Here is a 19,297-nt window from a genome sequence, read left to right as displayed (position 1 = left end):
CATTCTCCTTGTGACTCCGTGGCTGTAGAGAAAGTGACAGCAAGCTAGACTAGGTATGATATACAATTAGCAAGTCAAGTGCAGCGAAGGAAGATAAAGAGACCTTTACAAAAAAGTAACAGAAACTTTTGTCCAGAAGGAGCGGAGCATGGACTTCATTTAAAGGTAAAAGTAAGACCAAAATAACTTAAAAAAAAAAGAGAGAAACTTGGGTTTTGTGGGCTCCAGCTTGTTTGTGTAAAGAATGCAGATATGAAACATAACCCATAAACTGCTGCCATTCAAATGGCAAATAAGCTGCTCTGTAGAGTGCATATATTTGTAAACCTGATTCTGATGAAGTCAGAGCCTCACCAGCCATGAACCTCACCGCACGTCACTGCTTGTGTCACTATACGGTACATGTATAGTGGCGGCTGTGGCTCAGGTGGTAGAGCGAGTCGGTCGATGATCAGAAGGTCGGCGATTCGATTCCGTCCTGTAACCTGTTTCATGGTCGTTGTGTCCTTAGGCAAGACACTTCACCCACCTTGCCTGGTGTGAATGCGTATGAATGGATTGTTTGAGGTGGTGCCCCAGGGCAGCTGTGGTTACAATCGTAGCTACCACCACCGAGATGAATGTCTGTGAATGAATAATTGACAGTGAAAAGCGTCTTTGAGTGTCTAGAAAAGCGCTGTATAAATCTGATCAATTATTATTGTTATTATGTGTCTGCAAGATTGACTCAAACTAAGTGTGAAGCTTCTTTTTCTCATCTAATCAGACGTGTTTTAAAGGAGGTGGGTGAGAGTGTAATTCAAGTTATCATCTCTCTTGTTGCTCATCTTTGTTCTCACACTTTGCCTGCGGTGAGTCAATGTTGAAACAACGTGCAATAAAAAAAATGCTACATACTCTTTACAGGGACATTCACGCCAAAGGAGAAAAGGAGAGCTGTTCTGCCTTCGGTTTTAACTGCAGCAGCTCCCTCGGGGACAACGGCATGTTTGGACGGCTGTGGCAGAAATGGTCACAGAGTCCATCTGGACCCGGCCGGTCCAGGTTCCGTCTTCCAAGCCTCGTTCCCATGCTGCCAACATCCAGCTGTGCACAGTTGCCCATCAACGCCGACAGACACCTCTTTGTGCGAGAGGACACAGGCTTACGAGCGGCTATAAAAAGGGTACTGAGGGAACTATAGTAAACGGAACATTTAACAAGTGATTGGAAGGAACGATGGGGGAGGATTATGGGACACAGTTTGTGCAACACGGCAGAAAAAATAAAGGAAATCACGATGCTGACAATAACTTCCTCAATTCCTTTCTTTAATTGTCTTTCTGGCCCTAATGCTTGATGCGTTTTGCACATCAGCTGGCCACATGTTGGAACATTTCACATCCTGAGCGGCACCAAGCACGAGGAATGCAGGGCCCTTTGTTCGTGATTAAGGCACGAGATATTCCTCTGACCTTGACTTGCGTGATCGTGACTCATTGTGTAGCCCTCTGAGGTTTCCATCATTCATGTTTCCTTCCTGTCATGCCTAGATGACAAGCACCTTTTCCCTAATTTGGGGGAGGAGGTCTGAGTGTGAGAGTAGAACACAACGCCCAGGGTGAATAATTCAACTCCTGAGTCACCACGGAAACATTAGACCTCTTTCCCCTTTATAAACGTTTGGCCAAAAATAACTAGAATTACAAATGCCAGTCCAGTTGTTACCTCATAGCACGATGTTAGCTCAGTTTATAGATGCTTTAAAAACTTCTTTTATGTGTAAAAATCTTGGGATGAAGCCTCAAAATAATGATTGTTAGGTGAAGAATTAACAGAAAAACCCAAATACTGAGACATCAGTGGAGATGTTAGTGGAAAGAAATCATTCTTTGTGGAAGCCAAACAGATTTTTTCAGTGAAAGTGGTTCAACAAGAAAAGCGGGATGCGTCTTCCAACCTTGCCAGAGGTAAAAACATGAAGCATTCTGAAAGGAGAAGCTCTCATTCGCTTGCACACATTCTGTGGCTGACCAGTAGAGGTGCCGTCCTGCAAAAAATAAATAGACGACCAGTTTCACAGAAGGAGATCCCCAACATTGGCGATGAAAATAGTTTTGGCACAGAGAGAGCACTGTAGAGAATTCACCATAAGCTAAAAGACACCTTCTACATAAATGGCACATAACCACAAGCATCTTCGATTTGATCCTCATGTGTTACAGCGATATGACAAGCAGAGAGTCTGATTTGTGTTTCCTCCCCAGGCCTAACCTCTCCCGTCCTGTCCTGTCCTGGCTTGGCTTGGCCTGGCCTGCCCTCTCCTCCGCTCTGCTGCGCGCCACAGAGTGGCTCCAGTGGAATGTGATGACCATGGACCGGACAAAGCCCTGCATTCATGGCCCCTCGTCCCACTCTGGAAGTTTGCGACTGGGAGCCTTGATCACTGAGTGGGGGATGGCCAAAGTCCATCCACCCCTCGTCTGTCCTGTCAGACACGCGTTGGCCTCCCCTGCACCACCACATGACAGACCGCCACATCACCTCTATCTGCTGCTTTTCATTGTTTTTGCTGCTTTGGTTTAGATAAAGCAGAAAGCTGACCCAGAATCTTTCCTTTTTAGCTACGATCAAAGCAGCTCGGGATGCTTCTGTGTAGCTGATTCGATAAATGGAAAGTGTTTAGTGTGATGTCTAAAGGAAGAAAAAGAAAATCCTCTGGAAGCCAAACAGGTGCTAAGAAGTGGATTCTGCTCAAGCTTTTAACCACCAGCAACCCATCAGCCATTAATGGCAGCGTAAGAGGTTGTAAACAAGAAATGAGGAGATGCTGATTGCCAGACTAATGTGGAGAATGAAATTAAGGATATCAGCGTGTTTCTCGGTTAAGATTGTGTACGTGTCAGCTTCAATGCTAGTTCATACAATAGATTTGGCCACACGACCATTAACTGCTGCCCGACTGTCTGTTCATCTCTGCTTCCTCTGTCTGAGTAGCTAATACAGTATCCATTTGCCTGCCTTGTGTAGGTAATATAATAGAGGCCATAGAGTACTCTGTGCCTCAGAGGCTTTTCCTCTAAACCTGCAAACATCGCACTGCAAACACAGTGCTTAGTTACCATGCAACACCATACAAACATGCACAAGGCATGCAGGCATCTTAATGGCTTCATATTGCTATGCAACCTGTACTGTATATTCTTAATATACATAGCACATGTACACTGATAGGAATGTAGCTCTTCTTAAAGGAACCATCCGCGAATAAGCCATATTTTTCTTATTGTCAATAACCACACACAAAAAGACCGAATGGCATGCATTGTCTGTGCAGCCAAAGCTTAATGTATCATATTCCTCTGCACCATAGAGCTCCATTGTTCTCCAGAAACTATTAAAAACCCATCACAGAGCAAAACCATTGAGTGACTGGGTGACATGTTTCTTCATTACCATGAGCACAGGCACTGTGCTTCACTTTGAGGCAACTCCACCCACCCATATCAAATCTGAGATTGAAAACAGTTCCCAACAATTTAATATGCAGTTTGAGCAACGCTGTTTAAATCATTAAGTGTTAAATTGTTTTAGGGATCTTTTTTATTAAGAATAAAAGGCATCTTCAGTAGAAAACAATCAGCTTGGTAAGTCAGAAAGCAAGGAAAGTGTCTTGGCACAACAAGGGATGGTAATGAATGGTGGTTAATTGATTATAATTTAACCAATTAAACAGACAGTAACCAATAAGGCAGAAGATGAAGCACATGCATGTCAGAAAATGTACTGTAGATTAGTTGTAGTACCTGCCTGTTCCACATGGTGTAGCCTCTTAGTATTTAACACTACAGTGACCTGAGGAGGCGGTCACCCACAACTAGCTTCATGTTGGCACACAGAGAGGACATTGTGGGATGTTTAGCAAGTAAAGTTCCATCATTAGAAAGTCTCCTGTGATGCTTAATGCCGACCAGTCAGAGCTCTATTATTATAGGCGAGCTAAAGTGCTCTAGTATTATTATGTGCTGGTATCTGATGGTCTTTCAAGACATCACAACACAGAATTATTGATGAATCTTTAATTGATTGATAGGATTGTGAATTATTAGCTAAGAAAACTGGTAAAAACTATCATCAATGCTTCAGTTTGTTAGCTTGAGTGTTTTCATGGGATTTCATTAGACAGCACTGAAATTTACTTGACTTTAATTGACGATATCACAAAATATAAAATGTAAGATTCTGCTGATAAAAAATAAAAAAATAAAACCACAAGTCAGTGCACTAAGCCAGCACAGTGCTTAACATGAAGCCATATAATAGGCTCATAGGATCATTAAATCTCCTGGAAACCAACGCAAGCCCTAAAAATAACGTTATTATCATTAACATTAACATAGCAAATCCACTGGGAGCCCTTTTGAAAAGAAGAGAATATAGTTTAACTAGCTTTCAGAATGCAATCACGAACAGTGTTTGCAGAAGAGGATTTTTTTATTTATTTATTTGCTTCTCCTGCAAAGAATTGTTCAGAAAACTTAGTCTATATCAGCCCAGTCAATACCATGTTCAACTCTCTAGGTGTGGCCGCCCTCCTCAGACTGCTCCATGTACAATTCATGAGAGGAAACCGATGCCTCCATACTCCTCTATACTCGGACAGAGAGAGAAAGAGAAGAAGCTGGTTTGCCCGTTGAACTGTGCAGTTAGAAGAGTAAGCAAGCACGGTGGGACCGCTGATTGTAATCTGTTGTAAAAGAGGAAGCTGTGGTGTGACCGGAGTTGTGGATGAAGCAGGAAAGCTGCCAGGTTGACGTAGTAAAAGTAGGGGGGGGGTTGATTAAATAAAAACACTCGGAGGCCTGGGGAGGGAACAGAAAAGGACTTGTTTGCACTGGATGGGAGCAAACACTGCTGACCTCCTCCTCTTGTCTGATTCTTACCTGATGAGATGAAGGTGAAAAGTTAAACATGTGTCAAGGCCTTAGAGAGTGTGTGGTGGAGATCTGCTGACAGGTTAAATGAGCCCATAACAGTGTGTACTTCTTCGACTGTGAGAAAGTACAGTAATCCCTCAGTTGAGCTGATGCATTTCTGCGGAAGGCTGGTTGTAAGTCTGGCCATGATTTAAAGTATGAAATCCTCATTAGAGATTCCCTTCAATGTCTGTAGATTGATAGAAATTGGTTAGTAGATATCCAAGAAAAAGTATCTACTGTGTGTCTGCAGATATTAGCCCCAGTAGCCTGTACAAGCTGGGACTGTTCTGTCTTTGCAGGATGTTTTTGTTGCACTTTTAAACACAAATTTATAAGCTGGCAACCCAAGTGAATAAATGCACAGGCGAATGTAGCATAAAAAAAAATCTATATTTATTTATTTATTTAACTTTTATTTAACCAGGCAAAGACATTAATAACAAGATTCTTATTTACAATGCCGGCCTGGCAAGTGCCATAGGCACCTGTAGGGCAAGTGGGGGAGGGGAACACAAATAAAATAAATAAAATAAAATAAAATCAGTAAACATTTAAGCAATTTAAGACATCAAAAGAGGAGTTAAAATATAACAAAAAATTTAAAGTTGTCGTCAAAAATCACCTTTAAATTGCGTTTAAAAACAGAGACAGAAGTAAAAGCATCAAGTTTCAGAGATTTTTGTAATGTGTTCCAGTCATTTGAAGCTGTCGAAGAAAATTACATCTGTCCAAAGCGAGAGTTGGTTTTCGGGATTTGTAGCATGATTCTGTGGGAGGACCGTGTGGTGTATTTGGCTGTAGATACATTGTGCAGGAGCTGACATAAATATGAAAGTGAAAGACCGAGGAGTGTTTTATAGATGAGAGTGAACCAGTGGAAATTGCGGCGAGTTTGTAATGATGGCCATTTAACCTGACTGTAGAGCAGACAATGATGAGTTCTGTAAGGAGTATTGGTGACAAGTCGAATCGCGGAGTGGTAAATTGAGTCCAGTTTTTGAAGAGTTCCTATTATATGTGCACTACAGTCAAATGTAATCGTTTTTGTAATGGAGTTTAATATTTGCCTTCTTCATGACATCACAGAAGGAGCAAAGCTAGATCCAATTTAACAGTAAGAAATATGGATCCTTTTGACACTGAAGGCATCAAAAATGTATATTCATGTGTATATGCTGGACCACAACTTTATCATTCTGAGTCTGCTGGGTGCCAAAGAGACCAGGAGCAGATTAGGATTTGCAGAAATAATGGATATCAGCAAGAATCTAATTAGCGGTGAGGACAAGCAGCCCCGGTGCTCAGAGCCGTGAAGTTTGTTATCACATCACACTATAAAACAGTTGTCACTGGCAGTTTATCACCGATAGTATTCACACTCGACCGTGACAGAAACTGATGTGAGATGATCAGATGTATTTCACTTCTCTAACATAAACCAACACTTCATTTATAATGTGCCAGAGGAGAGGCAGAGGAATGATTTAGATGTTTGAAAACATAAAAAAAGATTACAGCGAACAGTTTGTGTGTTTTCTGAGCTGAACATCTGACGGAGCCGTAACCTCTGTTCTTGCTGTGTAAAGAAGGAACCGAGCCAGCTATCGGCCTCACACATCCTGGCTTAGACGTCCCCAGAGCCTCTGTCTTCTCACTCTTACCTTGCAGGTTTCTGGCTGGGCGGAGCCTCCAATCTGCTAACCTGGTGCACCTGGCCAATCTCACTGACTATATAAGCCAGCCTGCTGTGCCAGATTGCTCTCTTCTCCCTTACCAGCCATGCTCCTGTGTTTGTCTCTTTTTTTGTTTGTTTCATGCTGACAACATGCACCACACATCAATCACTGCACTCATACACCCTCGCACACCACCGACGCTCACAATCACACCTCACGATTCTACTTTGTTTCAATAAATAGCCTTATGTTACAGCTGAATCCACCTGTGTGTTTCCTCCTTTGTTGCGGCCAGTCGTAACAAATTGGGGGCTCGTCCATTGTGAATGTCTTTATTTTTTGTTGTTTGCGGCTGAGGAGACTGGTAGGCTGTCCTTTGTTGGTTTGAATCGCAGCAGCATGACGAGGTAAGTGTTGAGCCACGTGTGCATGCTATTGTACAGGGGGGTTCCCTTGTTAGGTTTAGCAGCGTTTCCCCTTTGGGTTTCGCTGGGGGGGGTGACTTGTAAGTGTTGAGGTATGATGGTTGGAGCATCCTTTTTTTCCCCCTTCCCTAAAGCTGCTCGGGAGCACATCCGTGGCTGTGGGGGGGTTGCCAGTTTTGTGGTCGCCTTTTTTCAAGCCAGCGGGCTATTAGTCTGGAACTCTGTTGTATCTCCAGGAACATAATCCTCCTGTTTAAAATGAGCGCTGCACACGGCCAATTTAAAAAAAAAATATTTAATCACAGATGCAGACCAACTTTCTACATCACAGCTACTCGGACTCACTGTACTATTGCATGATGCTCACTGACAGAGACGACGCTCTAATGTGACGTAATATGTTGTACTGTGAGGAAAACACTGCTCAAAATACCTACATTCTGCCTTTATGTCTCATAAAACAGATACAATCCTGTAAGAATGATCATTACAGAGAAATACTGAGGGTACATTTAGAAGTTTAGTTATTTACAGAGCACACTTGGCAACGGCACTGCTGTACTACATGCAGCACCTCTAATTTCAGAAGAAATTATGTAAAAGCAGCATAAAAGGAGGTTTTCTTTGCAGCATTGGAGGAGAGGAGAGGACGCTATTGCCCCCATCACTAATTATACCTGATCTGATTTTGGAGATGTAGTTAAAGGTTCTCTCTGGTCGTTGATTAAAGTCCTGAAAACTCATCTTTGTTTATCAAAGTAAGACTTTTAGACACATGAAAATCATCCATTCCTACCTAAAAATGGCTTAGATGTACGTCTAAAACAGTCGACAGGAGCAGATTTGGTTCTTTAGATTTACTATCTGTGAAATCCCATAAATCAAAATCTGTGCTTTCATCAATATACAGCAGTTTTAAAGTGGAATTTTGCTCAAGAAATTACTTCTAGCACATTAAACAATATTCACATGTCAACAAGGCGCAAAACTTAATTTTCACCAGAGGGGGTCTTTAAATGTCGGGCACCACCATGTGTGCCTTCCAGCGTTTACTTGCATAACTGTAGATGTCTAAAGTCGAGACAGAGAAAACTCACTGATCTGATCACCTGAGAACGCTTGCTGAAGGTTATCGTTTATTCAGCGTCTTCTGTCAGAAAGTACAGTCACTGCATGCCTCCTGCGAGCCAGAATGAGAAAAATCCAAGAAGCCAACACCTCTGCCAAACCACATGACATAAATTGCAGAAATTATGATTTTTTTTTTTTTCTCCTGCTTGAGTCACTTTTCATCCATAAACAGCAGCTCGACTACGAAGTGGCTACAATACCACATAAGGAAAGGATACGCTGTCTGTTCCAGGCAGGCATTTCATTTAAAAACTCTTTTTCTTGTTGAGTTTTTAGTTCTAAGAGCATTACTGCCTTCAGTTCAGTGTCACTGTGCTCTAAGTGGAGTGGACAGCTTGCTTGCTCCCTCAGACATTTCTACTATGCAGTAATTCACAACATACTCTCCTGGGCCACAAGGCAGGGGTATATATAGGCCCCCCTCTAACATTTCCTTCACGTTCTGAGGCCGGACTAGGAAGCGCTTCTCCAGCAGACGCTTGCGAGCTCTATCCAGGGGAGGAATTTCACATGAGGGCTGGCTTTTCATGCTTTTCTGGGGCGTATTTATAGCGGCTGAGGTTAGGGCAGTGGAGGCGTGTGGGGCGGCCTTCTTCAGCCTCGCCATGTTAAGTGATGCTGCCGGCCGCAGGGGAGGAGCGATGACGCATCATTCCATTCTAAATCTAAACCAACATGTTTATGACAATAGTAGCCAGGCCACGAGCTGCGAAATAGCGCGCGCAGTGGCGTCTTTCAAGTTGCCGCCTTTTTAAACAGTGTACACAGTGGAGGTAGAACCAATCACACAGCCTTCAGTAGTGAGCTTCAGATGGCGTGGTTTGCTGTTTTTAGTTCTGTAATGTGACGTGCTATTCGCCTTTAGTTGACGTGTTTTTGTTGTATTTGTTCATTTTATTGACAGTTATAATAATTTGTTTTCAGTGGGATATATTGTTCAAAAATGAGTCCTTTTTGTTAAGAGTGAGCTCCTAATTTACAGGAAGTGGACCCAAAATGCGACAAAGGAGGCGAGTTGCAATAATAAAGGGGACTTTATTGGGAACAGGAGTGAGGACACTGAGGAAGCAGAAGGGGGGAGTGCAGGTTAGCGCTGGTCTTCATAGGGGGAGGAGGTGCTCGAGGCGCGTGAATCCAGTGGGGAAGAACCATAGACTGTATAAAAGATGGACGTAGCAACCGGCCCTGAAAATTTAAGCCAATCTGGAAGTGTCAAAAACTCCCAGTATCACTACGTCCGCGAGTTGCTGGCTCCAAAAAGCCCTGGCTCCCATAGACTTGAATTAGAAAAGAAGTGATCACAGATCATGAAATGCCGCATTCCTACAGCTCAGGATTTTTTTCTTATTAGTTTTCATGGTCAAATCCAGAGATCAGGTGGCCAATCTGAAAATAAATCAATACTGAGTTTTTAAAAAATCCTCAACATTTTGGGGGGCAAGGGGCGTGGCTGGCTTGATTGACAGTCGGCAGCGACCATACAGATGAAGCGAGCAGAAGGCGGTAAATGTGGGCGGGCAGAGAGGGCCCGCCTCTCAATCCGTCTGACCAATCGCTGCTCCTATGGCTCCGCCCCCCCTGACGATTTTTGCGTCACTGGCTCCAAAAATCCAAGATGTCAACCAGGAAGTAGCAAAACCCTGGCTTCATTTTCTCAGTGCAGAAACCAACGGGTGACGTCACGGTAGCATAGTACAGTCTATGTGAAGAACCGAAGGGCTGCTGCTGGTGGTTGACTCGTGACGGCTTGGCTGGGGGGACGTCAGACTGAGGAGGCTCTGAAGGGAATGACGAAATGACAAGGTCAGCTTAAACAAACAAACAAACAACAAGCACAAGAACTCGAGACGAAGCGTGGCTGATCTACCGCTCATAGGAGAGTCAATCCTCTGGCGCTGCATCATGGGAAGAAGCCGGCTTAAAAGCAGCGCTGATTGCGATGAGGGACAGGTGTGATGGAGAGCGAATGAGTCCTCCTCGGCCACGGCCCGCCCAGCCTGAAAATGCAAAGCACAACAAAGCAAAACACACAGGAAGTACAACCACCAAAATAAAGGTTCGAGACTAGAACCCCAACAAGTTTAAGCTTTAAATTGCAATATTTGATACATTTTATTCCAGCTGCCTGCCTCAGTTCATCCTTTTCACAACCAAATTCCAGAGATAATTTTAGTTTAATAATGAAGGGATATATTTTGTCATATTTTCTATTCATTTATTTATTTTCACCTCAGTTATTGGCCTTGAGGACCCAACAAATCCAGATTCTACTTAAAAGATAAATGAACCTTGAATGAATGAAAAAAAATGTCTGTGAATGAATAAACAGTTAAAAGTAGTTTGCTTTAGAATCAACAGAATATTGCATATATCTGTATTTGGTCAAAAAAATCTAAACTGGACCTTTTATTGAGAATGCACAAAATTAACTTATAATAAAAAACATGTATATTGTGATATTGCTGGTTTAACTCAAGCAGAAGATCAGAATACTTCTTTCACCTGTAGGAATGTCACTAAACAGTTTAATTTAATGGGTCTAATTTACATGGATCAGTGTTTAACACAACATACTGAGCTTCTATGCAAAGGTAACTGGTCCTTTAATTGTAATGTCTGCAACATGGAGAGTTGATGGTTGTTGGTAAAGCAACACCTGTCATAACCACAGCAGGAAAGCTTACCAAACGCTGAGAAACCCCACATAATGAGCATACAAACACCAACAGATTCAACCCTATGTTGGAGAGACCCCACAACAACGCTTTCTCTTGTTGTGGTCAGCAGAGAGACAGACCAGCCGAGGAACTCCTGGCTACAGCTTTGCTTGTCTCTGTAGTGGAAACCAGGCTATCATCTGTCTACCCCCTCAGAACAGATTAGTGTAAATGATCCTTATTTCCAATGGTAGGTAACACAACACAGATTATTATTCTGTGCTAGAGGGGTTTGTGTGGACTCTTCCTGTGGCATGAATCATTAAACAGGTGACTGTAATCCATACAGACAGCTAGGTTCTCAGGGTGACAGCGAGCTATCCGATGCTGCACGGAGACCAAACTGAAGTCCCGTGCTTCAAAGGCAAAGCTCAGATTGCTTACCATTAAACAAAGAAAAACTGTGAATTTAGCAAAAATAAAAAATAAAAATCAAATATAATTAGTATCCCGAGATTCCTCTTTGTATTTTAAGTGACTTTGACCTTTAATGATGAAACCAGAGAACAAGGTAGAAACAATGTATTGTGATCAGATATACACATTCACAGGATCTATGGAGCATTACGCTGCCAAGAAATCCTCACTGCATTTTACTCTTCTGCTACAAATGGCTGCTTAATAAGACATATCCATTTGAGGGAAAAAGCAGAGCTGGTCTGTTCAGAGTCGCACCAGGCCAATTAATATAAATCAAGAAATGTAATAATAAGTAAGGAAAAATTACAAACACAAAATCTTATCTACACAGTAGTGACATTTTGCAGTAGCAATGTAGTATGAAGAAGAAAAGCACCTAGTCATCATTAATCTGAAAACCCCAGGCAGAGCGTTGCAGTAACCTATGGCAACTGCTTCTGCGTCAACAGAAATCTTGGACAAGGCCAGCTCCTGCAGCCCAGGACTGTGCACCGCCGCCATTGGCTGGCTGAATGAATGACTTGCAAACTTGTCTATGTTTTATGCATGTCACTGTGTTCTTGAGCTCATTCTCAGGTAAACACAGCTGAGAGGAGGCCAGTCACAAGACACTGTGTACCGAAGGACAAGCTCTTATTTTGGTAAGACATATTTTTTTTGTCTATTTTGATGCTTTTTTTTCATCACTGTAATTGTGATTCTTGTACTTGTTGGTTCTAAAAAAGCTGCATATTAAAATTTTTAAATTTTTTTTAATATGCTTCATCAACTTATGAGTTTGGAGTTTTTACACTGCATTCAATGTAATCTATTTATCTGTAACTCAAGTTTAGTCCGGGAATCAAAAAAATGGAATTATTGGGGATCTCCATTGATTTTTTCCATTTAAATCTAGAACTCGGCTTATTCAATGTCTAGGGAACTGGCTGTAAATATCCTGGGTTGGTAAAAGTTAGATAAGACAGCTGCATTAAATGTATAAAAAGGCATAAAAGTAGTATGTATAGAAGAGTTACTCAAACATATGTGAATGTACTAGAAACTGTAACTTTTTATGAAAAGCTACACTTTGTTCACTTTTAACAGAGCAGAACTGAAGAAAGTACAGAAAAAATACTCAAGGCAACAACACAAAGTAACGCTAATTAAAGCTGCATTAATCAGTATTTCTACATAAAACGGATCAAATTACAAGTTGTGATGAGATGAGAAACTTACATTCAGCCAATGACATCTAATCTGTATAAACTGTACAAGATGTGATATGTAAATATTCAGACAGTTGTGAAAAGTCTATTTTTTCAAAAACTGGACTCAGAAAACCAACGGCAGCCTGAGGGGGCGCGGAAAAAATGGAGCTGATGGGATCCACCTTGACAGCCACATACGCTCGGCCAAAAACCAGCCACTTCCTCCCTGCCATCTCCACCATGGCGTCCAGCTATCGCAACACCCAGCCAGCCCTGGCCATGAATCCCAGTGCCAATCTGTGGAGAACCAACAGCTACTACAAAAGCAGCAGCACCGTCCCAACCGCCTCCTCCATGCAACGGGAGAATTTAGACTTGGTTCGGGCCAATACCATGTTCTACCAGTCCAACAGGAGCGCGCTGACCACCCGCTACACCCCAGACGAGTGGTACAAGTCCAACCACAACAACTACAGGGAGTCCGAGTCCTCGCGGAAAAGCGCAGAAAGGCTGAGAAAAGACACCATCAGGCTGATGCAGGACAAAGAGCAGCTGACCAGACGAACCCAGGAGATTACCAGCAAGAACTTCGGCGAAAGGGTCAATGACATTGTCTTCTGGAGGTCTGAGCTGAGCCATGAGATTGACAACATGGTGACGGAGATAGCAGCACTCACTGAGGTCAAGAGGAGGCTGGAGAGAGCCTTGGCAGAGACTGAAGGGCCTTTTCAGGTAAGCCTGGAAGGAATATACCCTAATCAGTGTGCATGTTACCTTGAACCTTTCTCAAATGTGCAATATGTCAATTTGGATTTGCGTTATTGGAACATTTGCAAGGAAATAGTTACATTTCTACAAGGACAAACTCCATTTTGCTTGCAATCTTACCACCGTTGAGTGCTCTTATATCATCGTTCATGCATATCATGTCACAGTAGCTGTGCAGAAACAGTTTTGACTAGGGTTCCCTGTTTGGTTGTAGCAACAGTATCTGTTGGACCAGACAGATACTGTTGCTGTCCCAGCACTGTATAATGCAGCGGTGCCTTTGTTGGGTCAAACTCTTAATTAGGTCACCTTAGTGTCCCGTTAAAGGGCCAGTGGTGCGTTTGTGTCGCCTAGAGTGAGTCAGCTTGGAGATCTGATGACACGGACACCTTTCTATTCTAATATGTGGCAGGAGGCTTTCTTACAGACTCCTGTGGGTAACTGGAGTATACACCTGATATGTATACCTGCACATATACTTTACACATATATGCATGCAGGGACAGACTTTATGTGTGTGCTTATACCTGCCGCTCAAATTAGTTCCTTGCCTTTTCAAGTGTCACAAAAACAAATGAAGAAAATGTTGAATGACTTGAAAGCAAACAACACGACAGCCATCTCAACTTGCTTTAGTCATGATCATTTTGTTAATAGGTGTCTCAAGAGTGTTTGTACCACAGAGAGAAGCGGATGTCCATCGATCTGGTCCATGATGACGTAGAGAAAGACCTTATAAAGGTAAAATAAAAGCAGAGCTTATATGTATATGTGGTACCTCTGCAGCGTTCTCATATCTTTCCTACCTATTTCACAAGGAAGTAGGAGTTATAAAGTCATGCCAGGAAAGGATGAGGCGACATCTGGACAGAGCTATTGCTCAGCTGGCGTAAGTTTTAAAGTTTTAAAGTAAATGCAACGCTCTTTAAAATGTCTGTTTTCACATTTAGTATTTTTGTTTCTATACTGTTTTGTTTGTGGGCTTCCTCAGGTCAAACCGAGCTGCCCAACACGAGCTGGAAAGAGACATGAGCGACAAAGTGGCAGCTCAGAGGATAGATGACAGGTGTCACCATTTGAGGAACACATCAGACGGTATCGGCTATTACAGAGGAATTGACAGACTAGACCCATCGTGAGTAGAGATATATGATACAATATTAATCATTAAACTTATTAAATCAAATAGTTGCAAACAGTATCTTTTGCTTTGCTAAACCAGCTTGGACTACTGGACCGGGGTTTCTCGTACAACTGATACTGTTTGGCCCATTTCAGACATGCTCTCCTCTCCATCAATCTGACAGCATCTGAATGTGTCACCTTCATGCCTGATCACTTTTCCATAAAAGTCGTGATGGCAACCTTGCTAGACCGAACCTCGCCATACTTCTGTATCACTTTCACACAGCACAAGTTCGAATTGCATGCAGGAACATTATATGCATGCACAAGTGACAAACTTTGAGCTGTGGGAAGTTATTTGGGGAATTTTTTCCCCCACATTTCAGCACCAATATTGGACGAAAAACATGGACCGATAATACAGCAAAAAGACATAATTTGAGTGCCAAAACCACAAAGCAAAGCAGTCATTGTTCACTTTGCACTCCAATTTCACAACTATTATAAACTTAAATGTCCATTAAAATGAAAATTTACAGACATCAGCAGGTCGGATAAACAAGGCTTGCCGATAATTAATGTATTCAGATTTAAGGTGAGACTATTGAAGGCAGCAATGTTACGTAGCCCATGTCGGAAAGGAGATTACTGTAAGTGTCCACAGTCATACTGGTGCCTTTGTGAAGCTATATACTAAGATATAATAGTTGTTTGTTCTAAACGCCAACATCAGTATTATAGCTTGCGTACAATAACATTAGCATGTGCTGATGTTAACCTGACATGCAGTTTACCATGCTCACCATCTTATATTAGCATGTCAACATTATAGAGTTTGCTAACTACCACTAAAGTACACGTCAGGCTGATGTGAATTTCATTAGTTTAAATATAATGATCACACCAGGTAAAAATTCAAGGGATCACAAAGTAATTACAGTGACAGTTTGTCCTAAGAAGGAAACCCACACTGTTTATAAGATGATAGAAAAAAAAATATGTCAGAGGAACACCAATGTCCATCCTCTGGGAACCGTGACTGTCTTTAGCAAATTCCATGCCAATCCATCCAATAGCTGTTTTTACACAGACCGGACGGAATGGCTAAAACAGATCTCCGTAGAAGTCCGAACCACAAATGTACGCCATTCTTTTTTCTTCTCTTCTGTCAGACTCTCTCTGCCTGACTCCTGGTCCAAGTTCACCGATGACAACATCTTGCACTCCCAGAGCGAGCGAGCCGCCTCCCACAAGCTCCGGGACGAGATAGAAATCTTGCTGAACACCACGTCCAACGAAATGTGGAACCAGTTCAACAACGTCAACGTAGCCTTCACCAACCGCATATCGGAAACCGCTGACGCCAAGAACAGCCTGCAGACACACCTGGCGAAGGTCATCACCTGGTCTACATGGTCTCATCTCAGAAAAGACGCTCCAGTCAACAAGAACATAACTTATTGTTGTATCTTGAGATGTGGTGTTTATAAAATTACTTTCTTACTCATTTTAAAAAGCAAAATATAAAGTACAAGAGCCTGTATTGTGAAAAAAAGTGAAAGAGGCGGTCACATGTCTCTATCATAAGGGGGGAAAAAATCCATTCATTGCTTCATGCAGCAGTTAACTAAATTTGTCCCCTATTAGAGCGAGATCATGTGTTTGAACTATTCTCTTTCCTTTTCTTCCCACACAACAAACAGCACAAAATGTGTACAGAATGCAGAAGACAAGATCTTTATTGTCCACTGCAGGGCCTGTGAGGGAACATTTACCCGATGTAGTGGATTATGTTCATGCTTACAATAAAGCCTCCCTGCCAAAAGAGAGGAATGGAAATAAATTGTTTGTTGCGATATTCTACACTGGACCCCTTTGTTTTCAGGTTAATTGCAAAAGAGCTAAACTCTGATCCCATATCTTGAATCTGAACACTTACAGAATCTGTGATATGAAGCACATCGTTCTCAATCAACCTCAGTCACTGTCAGCTATCGGGAGAAGTGATTCAACGGAATTAAATTACATTGAATGAGTTTGGACAGAGCAGCTACTGAGCAGCACAGTTTTCAGTTGATTTCTAGTCTGCAGTGTGCAGCTTTTTACGAATCCTTTGCCTCTTCTAATAAGATTGTCACTTTTCCTCCACTTTTCTCTTAATAGGCACACTTTGCTGTACTTTATCTCATGCTAGTTACACAAATGGGGCACTCAGCTACTATATCGTGATCTAAAAATAGTTGTTAAAAAAATTTTTGTTTTGTTTTGTTTTTCACCCAGACTTTGCAGGAGATCTTCCAGACCGAGATGCTGATTGAGTCTCTGAAGAAAGCCCTCAGAGACAAAGAGTCGCCGCTGAAAGTGGCCCAAACCAGGCTGGAAGAGAGAACTCGCAGGCCTAACATAGAGCTCTGCAGGGACAACCCGCACCACAGGTAGCTGTGAAGCTAGTATTGCTTCATCAATCTGAAATTTACACATTTATAGATGAGATGTTCCTGCACAGATGCACTATAAATAGATGGTTTTTGTACATATTTTTCCTACGATATACCACATTTGCCTAATTTATGTTTGAGTTGATATGAAAAACTAGTGTGTCTGCAACAGTAGTGACACTGAAAATATTAGTGGGGGAAGTATTTTTTAAATGCATTTCAAATGTAGAATAACATGCTTTTTGTGTAATTGGCCATTTGTGTTGAGATGGTACAACTTGAGTGACATTATTGGTGCCACCAATTGACTATCTTGTTAAAGAGAAGACCAGAATTTCTCACCTACTGTGTGTAAACTAAATCTCATGTTCAACAAAAAAAATTACCTGACTTGCTCAGAGACACACTTGACACTGGCTATGACTGATGATAGCCAACTTAATGATAATGCAGCTGGTGCTTCTTTGGCAAGTGGCTCCTCACTGCTAAACTACAAACTACCTGTGAAAATTTGATAATAAAATATTTATAATAAATTGTGATAATGGGCTGCAAGGTGGCGCGGTTGGTTAGCACTGTTGCCTCACAGCAAGAAGGTTGCCGGTTTGCGTCCTGGTGGGGGCACCAGGATCTTTCTGCGTGTTCTCTCCGGGTTCTCCGGCTTCCTCCCATACAGTCCAAAAACATGTTGAGGTTAATTGGTGATTCTAAATTGTCCGTAGGTGTGAATGTGAGTGTGCTTGGTTGTCTGTCTTAAAGTGATAGACTGGCGACCTGTCCAGGGTGTCTCCTGCCTTCGCCTTAAGTCAGCTGGGATAGGCACCAGCCCCCCCGTGACCCCTAGTGAGGATTAAGTGGTGTATAGATAATGGATGGATGGATGGATGGATGGATGGAACTGTGATAACAAACAGTAAAAAGTGATTTTTATTTGCCAAATTAAAACTGCATAGAATGTGAAAAGCCCTTTCTTTGGCATCATTATGTGACAAACCTTAAAAAGCAGCAATGCATTATGGTTCCAACTGTAACAAATTTACCCCAACTTAACAATGTAATTATTTGCACTGAAGTTTGCATGCAAAGGTTTTAGTGAACCAAACGCAACAAGCTGTTTTTGGGTGTTTGTGATAAGTTATTGTGACATACGGAGTATAATTTTGTCATTTTTTCATACACTTTTAGGCATTTTTGCCTCTGTTTTAAACTATAACAATATAAAACAAAACACAGTCCGTAATTCCAAGTGTTGCACAGTTGCATGTTACCTTATATTTGCAGCAGAGACAATGAAGTCAACAGTATCCTGCGTCTCTTTGTTCAGACTTGTGAGCGAGGTGAGAGAGATCGAGGACACCATTCACAAACTTCAAGAGAGGCTGATGGAAGCTGAGAGCACTCTGCAGACTCTGGTGAAGACCAAAGTGACGCTGGAACATGACCTGTCCGTCAAGGCCAACTCACTCTTCTTAGACCAGGAGAAGTGTATGAGCATGCGCAAGAGCTTTCCCAGCATTCCCCGTCTGGTGGGCTACACCTAAACCAAACCTCGGAGGGTCAGTGTAGTTCATGTTTTAATGGGTTTATTTTTATTTTATTGTTAATTTGATGTGGACATCACAGTTACATCGGACAAACCAGATGCATTGTTTGTGATTTAGCACATGTGCTAATTTGCAACACTTGTCCACAGTGTGATGGATATGACAGATGTAACATTTATAAAGCACTTAATTTAGGTATTATTTATCCTTATTTGTATTAATCAACAAATAAAAAGTCGCCACAACTCACTGGTTTCGGCACTGGTTTGTTTTCTGTATTGCTTTATGACAGTTGGCTTTGAGGTAAGGTGAGTGCTGTCATGCTTCATCATGCTTTAATGGTGACTGCAAGATGCTGGTATCTTTATTAATGTGGATAAGTAACTACACATGAATCATCCATCAGTAAAAAGAATAATCTTGTGCACTACCAGTGTTGATGTAGAAACATAAAATGGAGATGCATGGCTAAAATAGCTGACTGTCGAGATAATATTGTAGTTCGCACATGAGTTGTGAGTGGTTTAGCGGATTGTGTAGGTAATTTAAATGTTAACATGACTTAACTTATAATCGCTGATGTCAAAAACTGATTATGAATAAAGGTGTATCTTAAAGCTGCAATGCAGAACTTTTGTCTCCCTCTTCTGGCAATGGATGTAACAACGCAAACACTGTCAACATGTGACGTATGCCTCGCTGTAGACCTGCTTTTAGACTGTAATCTGGGTTTTGTTTTAATCCGAAACATTAGAACCTTTCCTTTGACATTTCCTAGGCTTTTCCTCCCTACTTCTCAATGCTGACGCCCACTCCGTGTCCGTCACCGTTCATTGCTTCAACCACCAACCATCCAACCAACCAGTTTAAAACTGCAGCGACTGAATGATCGTCGTTTTTTAAGG

At 42.0% G+C, this 19,297-nt stretch overlaps 1 protein-coding gene across 1 annotated transcript; it reads left to right on the top strand.

Moving 5' to 3' along the window:
• The first annotated feature begins 12,194 nt into the window (after positions 1–12,194).
• Positions 12,195–18,389, top strand: tekt3 (tektin 3). Its single transcript, XM_008302287.1, has 7 exons — positions 12,195–13,249; positions 13,943–14,026; positions 14,104–14,174; positions 14,277–14,420; positions 15,583–15,805; positions 16,691–16,845; positions 18,173–18,389. Exons 1-7 carry the CDS (start codon positions 12,680–12,682, stop codon positions 18,387–18,389), a joined length of 1,464 nt encoding a protein of 487 aa, XP_008300509.1. The 5' UTR covers positions 12,195–12,679.
• Positions 18,390–19,297: the final 908 nt, after the last annotated feature.

The sequence above is a fragment of the Stegastes partitus genome, unplaced genomic scaffold (genome assembly GCF_000690725.1).
Source record: "Stegastes partitus isolate 25-593 unplaced genomic scaffold, Stegastes_partitus-1.0.2 Scaffold1789, whole genome shotgun sequence".
Classification (NCBI taxonomy): domain Eukaryota; kingdom Metazoa; phylum Chordata; class Actinopteri; family Pomacentridae; genus Stegastes; species Stegastes partitus.
Note: the sequence above shows the minus strand (reverse complement) of the source record. Positions and strands in the feature narration are given on the sequence as shown.

Bases quoted from the DNA above. Each gene is read 5' to 3' on its own strand.
- tekt3 (XM_008302287.1), top strand. From the start codon at position 12,680: ATGGAGCTGATGGGATCCACCTTGACAGCCACATACGCTCGGCCAAAA. The intron at 14,027-14,103 runs GTAAAATAAAAG...CTATTTCACAAG, and splicing joins TAGAGAAAGACCTTATAAAG to GAAGTAGGAGTTATAAAGTC. The intron at 16,846-18,172 runs GTAGCTGTGAAG...CTCTTTGTTCAG, and splicing joins AGGGACAACCCGCACCACAG to ACTTGTGAGCGAGGTGAGAG.